The sequence below is a fragment of the Agelaius tricolor genome, unplaced genomic scaffold, assembly GCF_023055355.1.
Source record: "Agelaius tricolor isolate 1412-34295 unplaced genomic scaffold, bAgeTri1.0.p SCAF_6, whole genome shotgun sequence".
Classification (NCBI taxonomy): Eukaryota; Metazoa; Chordata; class Aves; order Passeriformes; family Icteridae; genus Agelaius; species Agelaius tricolor.
The window spans coordinates 72,835-90,745 of NW_027269266.1; the positions used below are offsets into that span (position 1 = coordinate 72,835).

Sequence of the window (17,911 nt, forward strand, 5' to 3'; positions counted from 1 at the left end):
TGTTATATATTATTAAGTTATTATATATTATATTTATATATAGAAATATAAAAATATATTACATACTATATTATATTATATATTTTATATATATAGTTATTATGGTATTTATTATATCTCATTACTATATCAATATATTACTATATTATTGCTATATTAATAGTGTAATAATATCAATATATAATTATATATTGGTTATTATATTTGCTATATGATTAATTATTATGTATCATTAAATTGATACATAATATATAGTATATTTATATAAAAATATATTACATTACATTACATTTTATTATATTATTGAATTATATCTGAAAGAGTATTTCACTTACTGCTGTCCAGAAATGGGTGTTCTGGCTCCACTAACGTTTGAAACACCAGAGCATGGATGTTTATGGAATAATTCACACATAATGCAGTTATTTGCCTTTTTTAACCTGCTCATCAAGCAGAAATAAAATTGTTCTGGGCCCCTACATGATCTAAAAGGGTTTTAAATCTTTATTGGGAAGCGACATGGGGCAGCTCCTGAAGTTACTGGCCTCAACACACCCATGTGTTCCCCCAGGTTTCCCATGAACCAGATGTGTGGCTTTTTAGGTGCCCCAGCTATTAGGGCACTTTAGTCTAGGACCTCCAATATCCTCACTCAAATTCCTGTTTCTTTATAGATTTACTGTGTTCTACCAGGCAAGTAATTTATTCTGTCTTCATCCAGTGTTTTCCATGGGAATCACGGTGTATTGCTGAGTGGAGTTGTAAGGCTAAATTACAGTGACACTGTGGTGGGCATTCACCTCTGCACATTTAGGCATCCAAAAATTGTCCAGTCACACCCAAGTGTTTACTTCTCCCTAGAGGTGCCAGGGGAAACCCATGTCACTAATTGAGCTGTCTGTGTCTGAAGCTGTGTGAAATTAATGTCCTGCTCTGGTGAAGGTGACGAAATCATCATATAAAGAGTCTGTATAACACACAAAATACAATTTTCCTTTAATACTTCCAAGACTGTTTCCACCTAACAAGGGCTGTCTATTTTTCTGGCACCAAATAATACCATTTAAATATCAATGTAATGACAACCTCTGGCTGTGCCTGATGAGTCACCTTTAGCATTAGAAACCATCTGCTGTGCTTTAATAAACCAGAGATACATCAGAAATGATATATCAGATGATGCAACAGAAAATATTTATTATTTGGACACTGAAAAATGATGGTGAGACATAACTCTGGTAATTATTCCAGATGTATCACTGTGTGCTCTTCCTTCTTTTTCCTATCAGGGCCACTTCATTGTGTGGGAAGGAGCTCCAGGAGCTCGAATGGCGTGGAAAGGACACAAAAGACATGTTTTCCTCTTCAAAAATTATATTGTGATCTGCAAACCAAAGCGAGACACAAAGACTGACACCTACAGCTACATCTTCAAGAACATCATGAAGGTCTGATCACTTTAACCTCACATAAAGCATTTCTCTGTCAATTAGAACTTCACTTTTATATCCAGCTTGAACATTCTTCTAATCCTTCTGAGCTATTCCTGTGCTTCAGAAAGTGTTTGAGGCACATGTAGAATCTACATTTATCCCAAAATATCTATTTTACACATGTCAGAAACCATCAGGGTGGACTTCTACCATGCAGCAAGGAGATTACAAGTACAAGCATTTATTTATTTCTCTTCCCTCATTTAATTAACAGCATAAATACATTATAATGATATGGATTTTGCTGCCTACAATATTTTCTTGCATTTGTAAATCTCTGGTTTTGATAATCTGTAATACTGGGAGTGAATTAGAAGGCATCTTATTTGCTAAATTCTGTTGGGTTTTCTCTGCTGGTTATGTCCTTTCCAATTGGTCCTTACCAATTCCTGTTCAGAAATGGAAAAATTCAGAGCATTTGACCCACTCATCTTCAGACATTCAGGATTAAAACTGCCAGAAATTGAGGAAATTGTTTTCACAAGGCAGGAGATGCTCAACTCCAATAAAAGCCAGCCAACCAACCAAAACAACCATGGAGCTCTTGACCAACCCCGCCAGGACTTTCTGAAAGTCCTCATCAATATTCATAGGCAGATTTTCTTTTCCAAGATAAATAAAATGGAAGCATTTCCATGCTTTGTCCAGAGACTGCCTATTCTCTATTTTTTTCCATGTTGCCTCAGCCCAGCCCTTCAGGGCCAGTGTGTTCCACCCTTGGGATAACTTTTAATGCTGGACATTGTTTTCCTGAACAACTAACACCAGGAAAATGTCAGTTTGGTAACCAGAAAGTCATATATAGCAGGGAAAATAACTCTTATGGTAGCTCTGATTGCTCTTCATCCAAAGCCAGGTTGCCTTGCTCACGCAATCCAAAAAATCTTTGGAAAAGCACAAATTACCCCTTTTTGCTGTTGGGAATTGTTAAAAAACACAGGATTTGTGGTGACTTTCTTGCCCCTTCTGTCACTCAGCTGAACAACATAGATGTGAACGACCTGGTGGAAGGGGATGACCGGGCCTTTGAGATCTGGCACGAGCGGGAGGACTTGGTGCGCAAGTACCTGCTGCAGGCGCGGACCGTGAACATCAAGAACTCCTGGGTGAAGGAGATCTTGGGCATCCAGCAGAGGATCAGCGAGCCCATCTGGAGTAAGTGTGGCACCAGACAACCCAAATCTCATGGGTTTTCTTCTTGGGTGGTCTCCTTGGTTCACCAGACAACCCAAACCTCAACCTTTTCTTCTTGGATGGTCTCCTTGGTTTGGTGCCTTGTGCAGGCTGACCTAGGAGAGAGTTCTAGACTAGAGGCTGGACAGAGCTAAAGGATAAAGCAGGGATTTATTAAAGGGATCTCCTCCATGGATGCACCTTGGGCAGCACAAGAGCCCAGCCAGGGCTGCACCCAAGATGAACCAAAATGGCCCCAAAATGCACCAGCGCTCCCGGGCTCTCTCCCTTGGATCAGTTCTGCTCCATTTGCATCTTGCAGTTCATTGTCCCATTCCAGCTTTAGCCCCTGCAGTCCCACCCTGCTTGTTTTTCTCTCTCCAGCCCACGGGGTTTGTGCTCTTGGGGCTGAGATTTGGATCATTTGTCCTTGGTGCCCAGCTGGAGCAGGAATTGTTTTGTCTCCCTGCTCTGTGCACAGAGCTCAGCATGCCCTGATGTGAAGCTCAGACCCACACACTAAAGCAGCACAGGATCTCAAAATATAAAAGCCAAAACCTGAGGCATCAGGTTTAGGAAATTACAGAAGAGGGAGAGACGCTGTTTATGGTCATTAAATGTGGGAGCAGGTCCAGGGAGGGGGATTCTGCCCCTCTGCTCTGCTCTTGTGGGATCCTACCTGCAGTGCTCTGTGCATCTGTCAGGTCTCCAAAATAAAATGGACATGGAGCTGCTGCAGTGAGTGCAGAAGAGGCCTAAAAGATAATCTGAGGGTTGAAACACCTCTCCTGGAGGAGAGGCAGGGAGAGTTGGTGTTGTACCCTGATCCAGAGTCCTACACACCCCAGTACAAATGACCCTGTGCCTTCACTGGGTTCCAGACCCTTTGCTCGACTCCTGGCTTACACTGCTCTATCTTTTTACCTGTGTTTGCTTTGGAATTTTGTCTGGTCATTAATGTTGCATCAGTCTCAGTGTCATTTGAGATTCCACAAATTTTTAATCCACAAAATATATCAGTAAGAATATTAAATTTTTATTTTCCAGGCATCAGCTACAAATGGTTTCCACTATAGTCTAAGGATATTTGGCATCTTAAAATGCCAGAACAGCATTGGATTTAGTCCATATTCACTGAAAATAAGTCTGGGCACTGCATTTCTGTGCCTTTAATACAGTGTTTTAGTGAGGAAGACTATCAGAACAATTTTGCATGGTTTCATATGGTAGCAATGGGTTAAAATAAATGTCACTTAATAAAGGAACAAGTTGCCCAAATTTGTGGCTTCCCCATCTCTGGAAGTGTGCAAGGCCAGGCTGGATGGGGCTTGGAGCAGCTTGGGACAGTGGAAGGTGTCCTTGCCCATGGCAGGGGTGGGAATGCAATGATCTTTACGGTCTTTTCCAACACAAACCACTCTATAATTCTATGATTCAATGAAAGCATAGATTTTATTGTAAGGACATCAGCAGAATGCTGATTTGGATACCCAGGCTGCATTTTATTTGAGGAATTGCCTTAACAGTGACAGATGTGTGGTGTCCGAATAATGGATGTGCTTTTTAAAATCATGGTCTAAAATAATTCCAGATCAGCAAAAAATTCCCTTTTTTTCATATGGTCTAACTTTATAGCCAACAACAGACATGTTACAGACTGAATTGTCTCAGACAAGCAAGAAGAGCATGTCACCTCTTAAGTCTTGAGCTGCTAAAATTTCCTGTTCAGTTTTTTCCATTCTGAACCTCACAGATTTGCAAAAAATATTCTTATCTCCCTTAGCAGCAGCCATGCCGTGGACAGAGCCCCTTCCTCCAGACTAACACAATTCCTCTGGTATTTCAGTCCCTCCAGACTTTGAGGAAGAGCTGGCAGACTGCACAGCTGAGCTGGGAGAGACAGTCAAGCTGGCCTGCAAGGTGACAGGAGCTCCCAAGCCATCCGTCAGCTGGTACAAAGGTATGAGCAGCAGGGCATGAAATGCGCCCTCCAGATGTGCTCCCTGTCCATATTGCTGTGGTAGCTGGGCAGTGGGTTGATGCCTTAAGGGGCTGGGACAGAGTCTAGACAGAGCTAAGGGGAATAAAGTGGAGATTTATTGAGGAGCCTTCAAAGGCCACGCCCTGGCAGTACCCAGATGGCTCCAAGAGGAAGCCAGGAAGCCAAAGAGGGCTTGGTCATGAGATCTCAGATTTTTATAAGTTTTAGTCCATTTGCATATTGGAGTTAACTGTCCAATTAATGGCTTTAAATTATGAAGTTTCATCCTCCTTGCTTCCTTGTCCCCCCTCTTCTTTTCATGTTGTTCATGCTTTGGGCCTGAAGTTTGAAGAGATTGTCCTTGAGTCCAGCTAGAATAGGATTGTTTTGTCTTCCCCACCCTGTGAAAAGATCCTAGTAATACCTAATATAGAGATAAAAGCTGCACATCAACACAGAAAGAAAAACTTAAAACCTAAGGTATCAGGTAATCCAAGAGCTGATCCTCTAGAGATGCTCAAGTCTAGAGATTGTGTTTTTGGGCATTTTGGGCGTGCTCCTTTGGCTGGAAAAGCAGAATTATGACTGCACAGAATGTACTCTGGGGCAATTTCACTTTTAAATGAGGAGTGGTGATGTACGAGGTCCTCCAACAGTACTGTGCCCTGGATGATGTTTTATTGAGAGCTGGATGAAGAGGAAGAGCTGATTCCTCAACTACCAACACCAGCTGCAATAACACAGCTCTCAGCCCTCCCAGGACGAAAAGCTGGATGAAATTCCTAAGGAGGAAACTCTGAGCAAGCTATTTTAAAAGGAATAATTTCCCTTTCAGATGGAAAGCCCGTGGAGGTGGATCCCCACCACATTATCATAGAAGATCCTGATGGTTCCTGCACGCTGATCTTGGACAACCTGACAGGGGCTGACACAGGACAGTACATGTGCTTTGCTTCCAGTCCTGCTGGGAATGCCAGCACCTTGGGAAAGATCCTTGTTCAAGGTAATGTCCTGCACAGATGCAGTATTTTAAAGGTGTCTGCTATGAAATACCTTAAACTTGTACCAGCCATGGTGTGACCGGCAGGAGCAGGGCAGTGACTGCCCCCTGTGCTGGCTTGGGGGCAGTTTTGAGATTGCCATGACCAGAAAGGCATTGAGGGGCTGGAGCATGTCCAGGGGAGGGAGCAGAGCTGGGGAAGGGGCTGGAGGACAAGAAGGGAGCTGTGGGAGCTCAGCCTGGAGAAAAGGGGGCCCAGGGGGGACCTTGTGGCTCTGCACAGCTCCTGACAGGAGGGGACAGATGGGAGGGATTTGGGATCTTATCCCAGGGGACAGGGACAGGAGCAGAGGGAACGGCCTCAGGCTGGGCCAGGGGAGGTTTAGATTGGAGATCAGGGAAAATTTTCTCACCAAAAGTGTTGTCAACCACCAGAACAATCTTCTCAAGGAACTGGTGGAGTCACCATCCCTGGAAGAGCTCAGAAAACATTTAGATGTGGCACCTGGGGACGTGGTTGGCTGTTGGCCTTAGCAGTGTTAATGGTTGGACTCCATGACCCCAGAGGTCTTTTTCAACCTAAATGATTCCATGTTTCTATGATGTTACAAATATTAAGGCATTCCAGAGGTTCTATACAACATATACTGGATAATATATATTAAAAAATTATGTACAGGTGCAGGCAACTGTTTTTAGGTCAAAAAATTTGGTCTTTAGTATCCTTTATACCCTGTGAGAATTACCTGGTCAGGGACATGCCCTTCCTATCTGTTCATATTTCCAGCTGCCAGTCACATTTACCTTTGCTTTTTGCAGTGCCCCCACGGTTTGTGAACAAGGTCAGAAATGCTTATCTTGTCGAGGGTGAAGATGTCCAGTTCACCTGCACTGTGGAAGGAGCACCCAGGCCTCAGATCAGGTCAGTCCTTCAGCTCACATGTGAACAAATCCTGGTTTCCCTTTTGCATAGTCAGAAAAGTCATTTTGGGTTTATGACCCTTTCTTTACTGTGTCTTCCATCTTAGCACCATTCCAATGCTGGGTCTTCATTATCCAGACATTCCTGAGATTTTTAGCAGTTAATTCTAGCTAGAATTTGAAAAGCAATACCTGCAGATAGACCCTGAGGAGGACCCTGTCCAATCTAAAGCCCTGGAAAACATTTTATCATTGTTTATCCTCCCTGCCTTGGACCTGACTTGATTTTATCAGGTATTCAGACAAAGAGCTCAGCAAATCCTGTCTTGTCATCATTTAAAGCCCTTTTCCAGCACTGACTGAGGAGATATCTCAGGAAGAACCTCATAAATGTGTGCAGGTTCATACCCAGCTGTGATCTACCCACCTGCAGCCTCCCTTCCAGGATCCAAATGTTTGTCTAAGGACCAACTCCAGAGTTGTTTGATGGATGGATCAGTGATCTTGGGGACCTCTTGGTGCTGCATAATTTGTCCTGGCTTATGCTCCACGTTTTCCCACTCAGGTGGTACAAGGATGGGGTGCTGCTGAAGGACACCAGTAAATACCAGACTTTCAGTGAACCACGGAGTGGCATCGCAGTCCTGGTGGTCAAGAACCCTTCCAATGAAGACATGGGGCACTATGAATGTGAGGTAAGTGCAGAGAGATTTAAATATCTGTCATCTGAAATGATGCAGGCAGGAGAATTCATTTTACTGGCAGAGACCCATGGCTGAGGAATTGCTCATAAGATGAGCTCATAATATGAGCTCTTATTCTTGCTCATAAGAATATTATAGATAGACTTTAGCTAGATCTGGATTGTGAATATCCAAAAGTCCCAGAATATTCTGATCTGACAGTTTGTTGGTACAAGTAAGAATTGATGGAGCTTGTTCTGGAGCTTAAACTCAGATCTCTAGAGGAAACTCTTAAAAATTTGTGACCATTCTGATGTGATATTTTGTTTCTGGATTGTCTTTAAATTATGACTAAGAAACCCTCCAGAGCCAAAAGAAAGAAATCAAGTCTAAATAGAAGGATAAAGCACTGAAATTCCTGTTTTGTTTAGCAAGGATACATGGAAGTAGCTGATAAATTTTTAAAAATGTAAGATATTTTATCTAAATTAGTCATAGTCTATGCATTCATTGTAATAAAACAGTAATCAGTTCTGAGGGCTTGCCAATAAAAAAATGGTGTTGGTTTAGGAAATTCCTCCATGGTAAATGGTTCAGCTCACAGAAATATTTAGGAAGTTTGATATACTTTAAAGAATTCCACTGGAATTTTAGCAAAACCAATCCACCCTGCATTTGCCATAGACTAAGATCATAAGGTCCAGTATTCCCTTGGTTGAGTAAAACTCAGTAACTATTGGATGATTAAAAAAAAATCTTTTTATGGCCACCTAAGTGTGTGTGCAGCAGGAATCTGGGCCTGTTGGTAGAGACCAGGCTGCAGAGCAAACACACAGTGATTAAGTAAATAAGTTTGCAGATGTGCTGTAACTTGTCTCTGTGAATAATTTTTGTTGAAGACCACGCACTCCATCGAGCACCAAAGCATCCCTTCAAACTTCAGCTTGGCACTGTTCTCACACCTTCACCCATTTCTGCCAGCACTGAATTTCCAAGGGTAGCACAGGCAGGGTTTTATCATGACAAAAAAAACCAAACCATGCTGTGTTTCATGTGGCACTGCACCGTTCTCTCCAGCTGATGAACAGATTAGGGTCTGCCAAGAGTGGAGCAGAGCTTTACCACCACAGCGCCGCAGCCCTGACCCAGGAGAGGAGAGGAGACCAAGCCATCACCATTGAAGGTACGACCCTTGCCCAGCTCTGTACGTACACCAACCCTAAAAACAACAAAATTCCAGTATTTTTTGCCATCTTACCCACGTTGGTTGTCAGTGTCCATGTATCTGTACGTCTTCTGGAGATGTGCATGGGCACAGGGCGGCTCGGCTCTGTGCCCATCATCATCTGTTGATTTCCAAGCTTGGCAAATCAACTTCATATAATGTGAATGCATTATATGGAAAAGGAGGAGCAGATGAAGGGTTTGTCACGCCACCAATAGTGCAGAAAGAAATGTTGTATGTTGTTGGAAAACTTGGAAATGTGTGTCAGCCTGGCAGAAATGTTACAGGGGCCACTGAGTAAAGGTGGAGGTGTGTTGGGATTGTTCCTGAAATACCACTGAAGGACATGGGGAGTGACTGGGAAAGCAGAACTGGCAGCAGTGTGTCCTGAGCAATGATTAGTTCATCCATTATTTAGGACTGTCCAGGGATAGCCATAGAGTCTGTTCCTTTTTTTCCTGCCAGTTTCACCTGGGTTGGTAGGGCGATAAGAATTGATTTTACACCCATCCAAAAACGCATCTTTCTTCACAACTTTTACTCATTACTGCCTAAAGTTCCAGGGATTACTGCCTATCCCAGGGATTTCCACACAGAGTGTGTCAGTGCTTGCTGCAACCCCAGCACAGCCCAGTTTAAATCCATGGCTGCATCTCCCTAGGGAGCATTTCCTGGCATAGGGAATTGGTTCTTTGGACATCTTAATAATGTCCTTATGTGGCTGAGTGTGAACCAGCCAGTCCTGTCTCTCTTGAACAGCTCAGGAGGTGATACAGCCAAGGGGCCACCTTTAATGGATAAGGGACAGATTTGGAGGGCAAGAGAGGGGACTGGGATAGGCACAGGCCTTTCCCTGCCAGCAAACCTTGGTTTCACAGGCTTCTGTGGAGGCATGGTCAACAAAAGCCAGAGTTTTACCAACAGCTCTAGGACCTTCTATCCTCAACTTTGGTGTTCCCACACTGTCTTGTGATAATAACAGGAGTTCAAGTGTGTTGAACCCAGCTCAAGGGCACAATTGACATTATCAACTTCCATTAAGAGGCAACATTCTGACTCATGAAGCTGTTGGGCAGAAAATACTGGAGTCTGGAAAAATATTCAGGGATAAATGATCCTCTACTCATATTTTTTCATCATTTTCTACAGTCCTCTGCTGTTGGCCCTGTTTGAGACAGGACCCTGGTCTGGCTGGACCTTTGGGCCAGCCCTCTGTAGACACAAATGTTGTGCTATTACATTAAGAGGATTCATCCACAATAAATTATTTAGATTAGCATCCTGATCTTTGAACTTTCTTGGCTTCATTTTAAACATGTTTTCCTTTTAGTTCTTTCCCAGAGTCCCATCAAAAAGCATTACAGGGAGGATGGTGTAAGTGTAAAAACAGTAGAATTTTTTCAGCCAAATAAACCTTCAAGTACTTGAATTCTTTGTCTTTTCTATGCCCCAAAGAGAGAAAAATAAGTTGTGTGCAGGATGTAGAGGAACACAAATAAATCTCTGTCAGGGTGGTGTATCTTGATGAAGTTCACTTCAGGCAGATGTTATAAAGCAACAAGGGTTGTATAAAATTTTAGGAGCACTTTCAGCTCTGGGGGTTGTAAATGTGTATGTTCAGCCCCAAATTTCTCATCTGCTGTTATTCCTCTAGTCATAAACAAAAACAAAATAATCATTGTGAGCTTGGTTACAGAAATATAATTGGAGTTTGCCTGGAAGCTTCAGAAACGTCATGAAATACATTTGTTCTGTGATGTGTGCAATTGCTTGAACTCGGTAATAGGGAAGAAAATAGATCCCTGAGTCATCTCCAGGGTGAAACAGAGGGAGAGCTGCTTCAGGCCAGTGGAGAAAATAGGCTCATCCATGGAGCAAGAGGATTGTTGGGAGGAGAATGGCACCAGGGATGAATTTGGCATAATGCACTTGACTGAGGAGGGAACTCGTTGCTTTCTTGAGAATCAGTAACCAGCCTTGATCTGCCTGGGGAAAAATCAGGTTCATCTGGCAAAGACCTGGATCATGGTGGATCTCATGAAGGCTCTTTCCATCCTCCCAATCCTTCCTATCTGTGAACATGGGATTACTTGTAGCTTCACCAAGAGGACAACATTACTGCTCTCACAACAGGAAATAGATACCGTGTCTGCTTCCTGGCTCACTGCACCCTGGGTCTGAGTTTTACCTGATTTATCTCTGTTCCTGTGAAATCACCACTGTCTGGGTCTCATGAGGCACCCAATGGGCAACTATTTTAGTTTTTATCCTCCTGCCTTTCTGTACTGTTTATTCTGCTGAACCAAACCCATGGTTTGGGATACCATTAGTCCAGTGGTTTATGAGCCCCTGACCTGCAGCTGGTGATGGTCCGCAGTCCAAGACCATGGGTATCAAAACCAAAATTCTTTGGTTTAAATTCACATTATGGGGGTCTGCAGGTCCCTTGGATGGACCAAATCCAAAAAGGATGGAAACCACTGGACTAAGGGATCCCTTGTGAGCTGAGATCTGCCTTCAGCCACACCTGGTCGCTGGACTGAAGTCAATGGAGGGTTGCTTTAAAAAATCCTTTTTCTGTGGTTATTGGAAGAATTTGAGACACTTTAAAAAAGTGTAGCTGAAAGAAGATCCTTCTCTTTGACTTCCAGTTGACTGTGTCTGCTTTGCACCTTGCTGCTTAACCTGCACACAGCACACCTGGGCTGATGTGCTCTGGCATGTTCTGGTGTGATTTATCCATCCAGGCTCACTAACTTGATTATTTGTCAAGAAAAGCAAAGCCCAGTGCCTTGGAAAGGTGCTGCATTTCCATATGGATGGGCAGGTCAGGACCTAGAACGAATACAAGGGGAGGAGTCAGGTACAGGAGTGGAGACAAAGCCAAAAATAAAAATTCCCAAAGCAGCTACAGCCAGGCAATTCCTTCACAACTTTTAGATTTCATGCAGAGCCTTGGGCAGGTTCTACAAGGTTGCCTTGTAGCAGCACCTTGTTAAAAATCACCAAAGTACTTCTGAAGTTCTCACAAGGAAGATTTAAAACACAGAGGAGCCTCAGATCTCTCAGTGTTACTGAAGAAATAGGGCATAGGAGTTTGCCCCCTGTGGGATGTTCCCTGATTAGGGTGATGATTAGGGTATTTACCTTGTTATTTTTATTCCCTTATCACCATGGTTTAGTCTCATTTTTGGCCAGGCCAGAGGGTTTCCAGTGCAAATTCAGGAGAGCCCCATCTGCCTTTGCAACCATGTCCGTCACTGCAGGAGTGGAGCCTTTTGGTTGTTTGGGCTTGGGGGTTTTTGTTCCTTTGTTTAGGTTTTCGTGGGGTATTTTTGATAGAGATCCTATTTATATAATTTTAAAAACTCTTATATTGATGAGTTGAGCCACCAGCCTTGTAGAGATTTCAGAGATCTGTGGATGTGGAACTTGGGACAGGGTTTAAGGTAGCGGTGCTGGCAGTTGGATTCAATGATCTTAAGGGTCTTTTCCAACCTCAATGATTGCAAGAATTGCTCATTTTAGGATTAGTTTTAGCAGTTTTTGTCAGGTTTTGCAGATTAGCCTCCAAGTGTAGCAGAAGGAGGTGAAAACAGAGCAGTGCTCTTCTGGTTCATGCCAGCAGCATGAACTGAGCAGCAAAAATAGGTTTAAGCTTCTGTGAGTGGAGAAAAGAGACTTAAAAATTGTAATAAAGGCCACAAATAACCATCCATCCATCCATCCATCCATCCATCCATCCATCCATAGCAAGGAGAACTCACTTATCCTCAGTGTTCCATCACTTGTAAGCCAATGTTTTAATCTATTAACCAAAGAGATGTCTGGGCTGTCCCTAATGCTTACAGCTTTTAACCTGCTTATCAGGGGCTCCTGCTTTGCAAAGCTGTTTGCCTAAAATGCTCTTGAAAAGTTGAAATGATAAATCCTAAAAAATGCTAAAAATGGATGCAGAATATTTTCCTCTCGGGGAAAAACAACAGGAAAAAAACGAACAAAAAACCAAAACCAAACAAACAAAAAACCAAAACAACAACAACAAAAAAGAAAACCAAAAAGAAAGAAAAGAAACCCAAATTCTCTCATCCTACTTTCATGTGGTTCTATCCTTCAATATAGGATTGCTCAAATCCTCCCTCACACCTTGGACAGCACATATACAATTTATTAAATGCCATTTTCAGCTTTCTTATCCCAGGCCTGCTGAATTTTTGAATATTGAATCTCTTTGACATCCACCACAAATAGAAATATCACAGTTGGTGTCATTTGGGAGGACTTCAAAACAGACATTCATAGAGCAACCATTAAAGAGACATTTTGTTATAGACACTGTGAAATTTCATTAAATTTATTCAACTATTTAGTTTATATTACTTAATTCTCATCTAAATACATTGTTGCTAAAATAATTGTAGAAAGCACCTATTATCAGGTGTATGATCCAATTAATTAAAACATTTCCATCAGAACTTCAGTATTTTTACTCATATACTCAGTGCATATGAATAAATCTCATAGCATTATTTAATGAGATTTCTAAAAGTTATTTGAAAGTTGCAGAATAGTGATTTAAAAATTCAGTGAAAATCTCTAACCTGAGTGTGGTAAATTGTTAGAGCACTCAGTTCATCTGCCATCACTGTATTATTATAATTCCACCATTTAAAACAAGGTTTGATTTATTTAAAGAAAAATATTAATTAAGGATAGGTAAATGGGTTTATTGCAATTGTGTCCAGGGATAAATATTTGAAAATAGTTTTGCTCTTTACTTACCCAGTTAGTGTAAATTCAAATCTCCAAACAGATTTTGTTTAAACTCACCCAGTTCTGCAGTAGCTCCTTTGAATCTCTGGGAAATTATTCCAGATTTTTACAGGGATAAACAAGACAAGGCCCTGCAAAAAAACCATGAGCTCTAGGTCAGAAATTAACATCAATATTTGCACAAAATTCTTTTTCATTATGGTCAAATTTGAGGTTTTACCTGAGGCAGGGAAGAGCCCTTGGAAGTGAAGTGGAAGGGAAATTAGGTTAAAGTATTCCATTTAATATTGTAGATGTATTTTTAATTTTCAGTCAGTGCAGGTTTGGGGGCACCATTGAAAACATTAGCACTAATCATCAGTTAATAAACAAATAATACAGACACTTGAAACTCCCTGGGCAAGAACTGTTTGTGATTTTATAGATATTTTTAAGTAGCAGTTCACTTAAATTGCACTGACTGAAAATTACCAGAGCTTATTTATTATAGGCTGGCTGGAAAACTGAAAACCAATTGCTGGAGATTAAATTATGGGGGTATTTTAGATATTTTGCTAGTTTATTAAATAAAAAGTGGGGCTTGCTGATGGTTTTTTTTTCCTAGATCTGAAATAGGTTCAGATGTGCTCAAAGCAGTGTTGTTCAAAGAATATCTTAATTTTATTCCAGTGGAGAGGATGGGAAACCTGCTGAAAATCCCAGTTAGTTCTTCAAACAGGATCTTTCTACTTTTTAGAAATGTCAGTTTTAAGGAATATTTGCCGCACCATGAAATCTTAACTTTTGATCTTGGTAATCATCAACAGCTTCCAGTTGGTTATGGGAGAAGGGTCAGGAAAATTGCAAATTAGAGCAGGAAGAAAAAGAGATGGAGCAGACACAGGGCTCTCCTGGGTTTCCTAGGATTTGGGGTTTGGTTTTTTAGGCTGATTTTCTCTACTGGTGATAATGATATTAGTTTTTATATTTATCAGTTGGATTTTGCATCCAGTCCACAAAAGCTTGGCCACAATCCAGTGTTTGGGGAACTCTTTTTTCTAGGAAGTGCAATCACAGTTTAAAGAATTTCAGCTCTCCAGGATTTTCCAGGTTGAGGCATTTTCAGATTTCTGACACCATCACTACCTTATTATAGGATAAAGAAAATTTAAATAAGGACCTTGTTTTCTAGCTTTGACATACGAAACAAAAATGGTAGAATAAAAAGTTTTTGCCAAATCGTTCTCCACAAAATATTTAATTTCAAAGCCAAACGTTCAGAGAGCATTCTGGATTCTCATTCCTGGTCAGAAACACCAAAGATGATGCTGGAAATAACCACAGAAAGCATGGATGGGATGGTACAGTTGGTTATTTTCACTCCAGTTTATGTTGATGAACTGAGCAAAGATAATTTAATCATTTCAGCTTTTGCCTTTCTTTAACCCCATGCTGTTCATACTGTTCTCTTTGTAGTCACTGAACAAGAGACTAAAGTGCCCAAGAAAACCATCATCATGTAAGTGCTGATTTTTTTTTTTTTTTTTTTTTTTTTTTTTTTGGGTAACATTTGTGGTTTTTTTGCCTTGCTGCCTCTGCATGATCCAATAACAAGCTTGTGCTCATTGGCCATGCAAGTGTGTTCATTCCCAGACCCCACAGAATTCTGTGCCGTGTCAAGTGACCACCTCAAAAAAAGTCCTTTTGTTCTTTTCCAAAAACAGCAGCACTGGTGTTAGACACAGACTGGGACAGTCATTTTTTGATATGACACAGGAAAAATATTCTCCCTAATGCTGGTAGAGTTTCACAAGAGCTTGGGAAGGGGGAAGTCTGACTTTCAGTGTTGAGTGAAAACAAAAAAAACAAACTGAAAGTGGTTTACCTGAAAATATCTACCAATTTAACAAATATCTCAGAGCTTAGAGTGATTTCTTCTGGCTTTATTTTCAACTTTTCAGGAAAGGCTTGTATGATGAAGCAGAAGGAAGGTGAATGTTTTTATCCCCTTCTATCTCTATATTTCTAATATAAGTAATTGTCCTGATGATTTGGTCTTTTTAGATGCTTTTAGCCTGGTTTATAGTGGATGTCTATAAAATACAAAGATTAGTTACTGCAAAAAGCAGTATTTTCTCAGTCATTCATAGCCTAAAAGCCAAGCAGCCATTCAAATCTTAATTTATCTTCTTAAGCACCATAGAGAAATACATAATAAAATAATTTCATGTGCTGGAAGGGGGACCCTGACCTGGGACAGGATTTCAGAGCAGCTCCAAGCCACTCCAACCATGTCCTGAGAGCAGGAAGGAGTTATGCAATGGATATTTTGGGGAAATGCCTTCCCTCAGTAGCTGCACTATTGCTAAAATCAGCCCTTGACTTGGACAAGAGGCTTAAGTGGATGTATTTTATTTTTGTTAGACATAAAATTGCAACTGAAGGATGGTTAAGGGTTGCTTACCCATTATCGTTTTTATTGTTTTCTGTGAGGATTATTCCTTTAGACCCATGCACTTGGTCCTTTTGGAGGCAGTGGTTTAGAAATTGTCTCCCCTCCCAGAAGATGCAGATAAGCTCAGTTAAATTTCCAGCCATTAGATCTTTTTCACCCTGCAAAAACCAGAAAATAGTGTTTTTACCTGTATTACCTCAAGGACCAGGATTCAGACTGGGGCAACTGAACAGAGTTATTTTTTTTTATATCACATTTGGAAATATTGCGAGAAAGTTGTGAGCAAGAGGGAATCTCAGAGCCAGTCCACATCTAAAACTTGGTAAATCTCATTTAACCACATCTCTGTGCCTGCATCTGGAGCAGCAGCATTAATACTGGTGGATTAAATAATAATATTCATTAGTACAAAATTCCATCAGTTAAGTTGATTTCTCAATTTCTGAGATCTCAGTTCCATAGGCTGTTGTTCAGGACAGCTCCAGGAGGGATCCCTCAATCAAGGGCTGCAGCCTCAAAGGAGTTTGGTAAATTGAGGAGTGGGATCTCAGGCAGAAATTCCCCTCCTTTTGTGGTCATGAATTTTAAATAAGAGTGACCTCAACTGAAATGGGGATAGTGATAGGGAAAAGTTTGGAAATAATTCTGAAAGGTCAGATTCCAACTCTTAACTTGTAGGAAGCTGATGAACAGAAACAGCTTTAAAACTACTGGCAGAAAATAATGGATAATAATAGATAATTGAGAGATGGGATTGGACAGTGTCCATATATGCAAATCCCAGACCTCAAAAAACCCATTTGAACTTTGCAACATAGATCATGGTCTGCTGCAAGCACCCAAGGATTCATTCTCCTCTAAAATGATTTAATTGTGTGTAATTGAGAAAGGCACCATGGCCAGTCAGAAGGCTCTGCACAGACCTTAAAGGTCTATGGAAAAACTGCAGAAAACTCAGAGAAAAGAGTAAAGCAGTGGAAATGAGCAGAAAAGAGGGTGTTCTGCAAGGAAATAAACCTCCCTGCAGCTGATCCAGTCCTGTACTCCACCATGTCCTCAAAGGGAGAGATTAAAGGTGGAAACAGACCTGATCTCTAGAGGAGAAGGAAGTACAAGTTTTTAAAAATAAGACCAGAAGATGAGAAAGGCTGCAATAAAGCCAAGAGGATTAGTCTTCCATGATGGCTATAAACAGACTCTCCATTCTCCAGGGCAAAAGTCAGAGCAGAAATATCTGAGGAGCATAGGGTGACCTTCAGTTCCACGTGGCTGTGACTGGAGAATGGTGAGGAGAAAGAGAGGAATTAAAAAGCTGCTGTCTCTACTCCTAATTTCAGTTCAGGCCACTGTTTGACCCTTCAGTTACTTCTTTGTTTTTAACCCCATTCTTTGGAGGTAGGGACAGAATCTCAAGACAGAAACAAAATGAGTTTTGCTGTGATTTCCACCAGAGCAGATGTGGAGCATTGGCTTCCTTGTGCTTGCCAGGAAAACACTGGCAGAAATGTATTTACCTAAAATAAAGGTAAGAAACACCACAGGAAAAACCTGCAGGAAAAACTGCATGAGAAGTATATAAATTAAGAGCACTGGATCCTGGGTTTAGGCCTTGGGTTAGAAGGGACTTTTAAAGATAATCTAGTCCAACCCCTTGCTGTGAACAGGGACAATTTCACCTTCATCAGCCTACTCAGAGCCCCATCCAGCCTGACCTTGAATGTTTCCAGGGATGAAGCATCTACCACCAGCCCAACTTCAGTCAAAAAATCTAAAGTAAAGCCAGCAGAAATATACTGAGAAATCATATTATGTATCCCAATTTGGCTTGGTATTCCTGTGTCTATTGGAGGCAGTAGGACCAGGCTGTGTCTGCACTAATGGTATTGTGAAGAATAAAATAATTCATTTTGGCATAGATGACTTGTGCAGGAGATGTTCTAACTTTCTTCTCCTGATCATCCACATTTTAAGGTTAATCCCTTTCAATGTAAATGTTCTGCATGTGGAAACGCAGATCTCTGGTCTCGAAAGAGGCTGTAATAATAATAAAAAAGAGAAATATGTTGCATTAATTAAATATTATTAAGAAGACACTGAGCCTACTGCAATAAAAGGCATTTAACCATTGAGGTGGAAGGAATCAGGATTTCAGCCAAGGATACCCAGGAAAAGGTTAAAGTCTTTGAGTGTTTAAAATTGTGGGGGGGTCCAAAGTAGCAGAGTAGGTG

At 41.2% G+C, this 17,911-nt stretch overlaps 1 protein-coding gene across 1 annotated transcript in view; it reads left to right on the forward strand.

Moving 5' to 3' along the window:
- Positions 1 to 17,911, forward strand: part of LOC139591323 (obscurin-like) — a gene marked incomplete at its 5' end in the record, with an annotated part of 124,250 nt that overhangs the window by 71,379 nt on the left and 34,960 nt on the right. Inside the window, 7 exons of the mRNA XM_071429887.1 lie at positions 1,290 to 1,448; positions 2,471 to 2,648; positions 4,513 to 4,626; positions 5,483 to 5,650; positions 6,467 to 6,569; positions 7,134 to 7,263; positions 8,329 to 8,434. Of these exons, the coding sequence (XP_071285988.1) occupies positions 1,290 to 1,448; positions 2,471 to 2,648; positions 4,513 to 4,626; positions 5,483 to 5,650; positions 6,467 to 6,569; positions 7,134 to 7,263; positions 8,329 to 8,434 (958 nt within the window). The remainder of the gene's footprint in view (positions 1 to 1,289; positions 1,449 to 2,470; positions 2,649 to 4,512; positions 4,627 to 5,482; positions 5,651 to 6,466; positions 6,570 to 7,133; positions 7,264 to 8,328; positions 8,435 to 17,911) is intronic.